The sequence below is a fragment of the Morone saxatilis genome, unplaced genomic scaffold (genome assembly GCF_004916995.1).
Source record: "Morone saxatilis isolate NCDOM2014 unplaced genomic scaffold, NCSU_SB_2.0 Contig23, whole genome shotgun sequence".
Classification (NCBI taxonomy): domain Eukaryota; kingdom Metazoa; phylum Chordata; class Actinopteri; family Moronidae; genus Morone; species Morone saxatilis.
This window is the reverse complement of record NW_023339796.1, coordinates 10256750-10259476: the sequence shown is the minus strand read 5'-3', so window position 1 is coordinate 10259476 and position 2727 is coordinate 10256750. Positions and strand designations below refer to the sequence as shown.

At 41.5% G+C, this 2727-nt stretch overlaps 1 protein-coding gene across 5 annotated transcripts in view; it reads left to right on the top strand.

The window, feature by feature from the left end:
* Positions 1 to 2727, top strand: part of mapre2 (microtubule-associated protein, RP/EB family, member 2) — a 13813-nt gene that overhangs the window by 6773 nt on the left and 4313 nt on the right. For all 5 annotated transcript variants that reach the window (XM_035670587.1, XM_035670586.1, XM_035670588.1 and 2 more), the window contains one exon: positions 2266 to 2393. In XM_035670587.1, the coding sequence (XP_035526480.1) occupies positions 2273 to 2393 (121 nt within the window). In that variant the 5' untranslated portion in view covers positions 2266 to 2272. The remainder of the gene's footprint in view (positions 1 to 2265; positions 2394 to 2727) is intronic.

Sequence of the window (2727 nt, the reverse complement as noted above, 5' to 3'; positions counted from 1 at the left end):
CTGCCGCCCCTGCTGCTGCTGCTGCTGGCTAATATATTCCCATCGTGACATGACACTTCGCAGCTACACAGCAATCCTTAATAAAAACCATATTTGGCAGTTTTAAAGGGGATTTCGTTCACGTTTTTAAACACCCTCACGACACCCTTGCTGCACAAGTCCGCTTTTTTTCCCCCCCCTCCTCTGTTTGAATGGAGGCATCAGCCCAGCCCTGGCTATATCTGCCCGGCTAACAAAGCGTGCTAGCAGCTCATACATCCGCTTTGTTGACATGAGATCGGCTGGCCCGGTTTCCTTCCTTCCCTCCCGGACAGTCAGTGAGCCGAGGCTGAGCTCCTGCACCGCCGCGATAGCCTAACTTTACTGCTGAAGGGTTATTATTATCCCGCATAACCCCGGTGTCGGCTGGTGGCTGGTGGTGATGATGATGATTTGGCATGATTTAATAGCATATCAGTGGCTGCCATGAGCCGGTAAGAGGGGTGTTTTTAATGCAGCTGTCCTCTGTCGATGAATGAAAACTAAAATGGTTATGCTGCAGAGTTCATTTCTGCAGAAGAACTGGAGAGAGCTGCACACTTGAGTAATGTGTATATATGTGTACTACTTTTATTTTACTATAGTGTTAAAGGTCATATCAGTTTCTAATGGGACTCAAACATTCCCTGTTTTTTTGCAGTTACACACATGTTGATGGGTAAAGTGCAAACAAGATGAAGATGATAAATAGTTCAATTATATTGCTAATATTTGTTAAAAATGGGTTGAGATATATGTGGGTTCATATACTTGGCCTGGCTGTTTCTGGTCTACCGAAGATGTAGGAAAAACTGGGAACGAGGCCGCTTTCGATGTTTCTCCTACCAAGAGTTAAAAAAAATGAAATTGTAAGCATCTACTGGTTGTGTTGTGGCCATGTGGTGTAACTGTTTAATCTGTATCTTAAGGGATCAAAGTCGCTGGATGCAGTTTTTGGCACGTAGTAATGCCTTTGGTTTATACTGTAGGACTGAATGTTCTTAGTACAAGTGGGCCAGGAGCCCCGGGGGCCCCAAAAGCTAAAATTTTGCAAGCAGGTAAAATTGCAACAGCTTTCTAATCCAACTTTACTATGGGTTTTTTTTTGCCATGCAGGTAAATTCAAATTATAACATCCCAGGCACAAATTCACAAGGGCTGCAGCAACCAAGATTTTAATATAGTACTGATAAAAAGTTGTTTTAACACCGTACTCTGTATATTCTGTGCTCCCTAAGCAGTGTGGAGATACTTTGGCTCAGTTGGTTGTGCAAAGGATGCAGGAAACTATTCGAATGTTCTGTTCTGTTTTAACAGATCTGTAGAGAAATCTAGCAGCACAACAAACTCACTGACCCATTTTCACCATCTTGCACCAAAGGGTTAGTTGTTTAGTTTATGATTGTATCTCTTAAGTAAGTTTTAACGCTACAGAGACATTTTTAGAGCTGCAACAATTGTTCAATTTGCTGATTGACAGAATCTGCAACAATTTTTATATCCTCTCAATAATTTTGAGGAATCTTTTGAAGGAAAAACGTCTGAATTCTGGTTCCAGCTTTTATTTATTTACTCTTTGCGATAATTTTGGCCACCATACAATTTTTATATTGGTCTATAAGTTCAACCGTATCTTCTTTTTCTTTTACAATTGTGTTATTACTGGAGCCTTGACTACTTTGTGTTATGGTTTGCCTCTGCACTCCCGAGTAAAGATCAGGTTCATTCATGTTCATTCACAGTGTAGAGAGTGGACACTATTACTGGGGACATGCAGCGGCGAGTGGTCGGGTGTTGTTAGTGGCCATCTGTACATTTTTGTGCTTCTTTGTAGCTCGGTCTGGCCATGTGGATAAATGCTTAAGATCATATCATGATGTAAGTCTTGGTGCAGTCTTGCTGTGGGTCTTCCAGTGAAATCAGATGTAAGATTACTGAATGTAATACAACCTTATTTGTTGGTTGTTTTGCATAAACTCCAATCAGCTTAATCTGTAAAGTACGATTGAACTGTTCCAATTACTATTAAATTGGTCTTTTGAAAGGATACAATGTGTGTTGTATTACTGCCTTGTATTGTGGTTAATCTGCTTGGTTCAAGATACACAGCAAATGGCTGCAATGTATGTTTACCATCTTTTAAAATGTCAAAAACATGCAAGAAACCAGACGCATGAGGAAACTGTTCCTTTTTATTCTAGATTGCATTGCTTCTGTTTTTAAGTGTTGTTGTTTTTTCTGTTGCAGTTGGGGGATGGCGGTCAACGTATATTCTACCTCAATAACCCAGGAGACTATGAGCAGGCATGACATCACTGCCTGGGTTAACGATATTCTCTGCCTAAACTATACGAAAGTGGAGCAGCTTTCCTCAGGTGAGAACAGAAAGAAAAACGTCTCTCTTATCAGCTCATCCTCTCTTGCTTGTGTCAAAGGAGCTGTTTGAGATGGGCAGCGTGTTTCAGAGATTACATCTTCTCCTGTAAAGCTCAGGGTTCAAATAATTTTCTGTGTAAGCTGGCGGTTAAAGCAACCTGTGGACACAGGCTCACCTCTCCCTGGCAGAGCGTTGTCTATAAATAAACTTGTACCCTGCCGTGTTCTCCTGCTGTAACCAAGTAATCCAATTTCAATCACTATCTGCCTACAGACACACACACACACACACACACACACACACACACACACACAGGCCCACCCCCTTTTTCT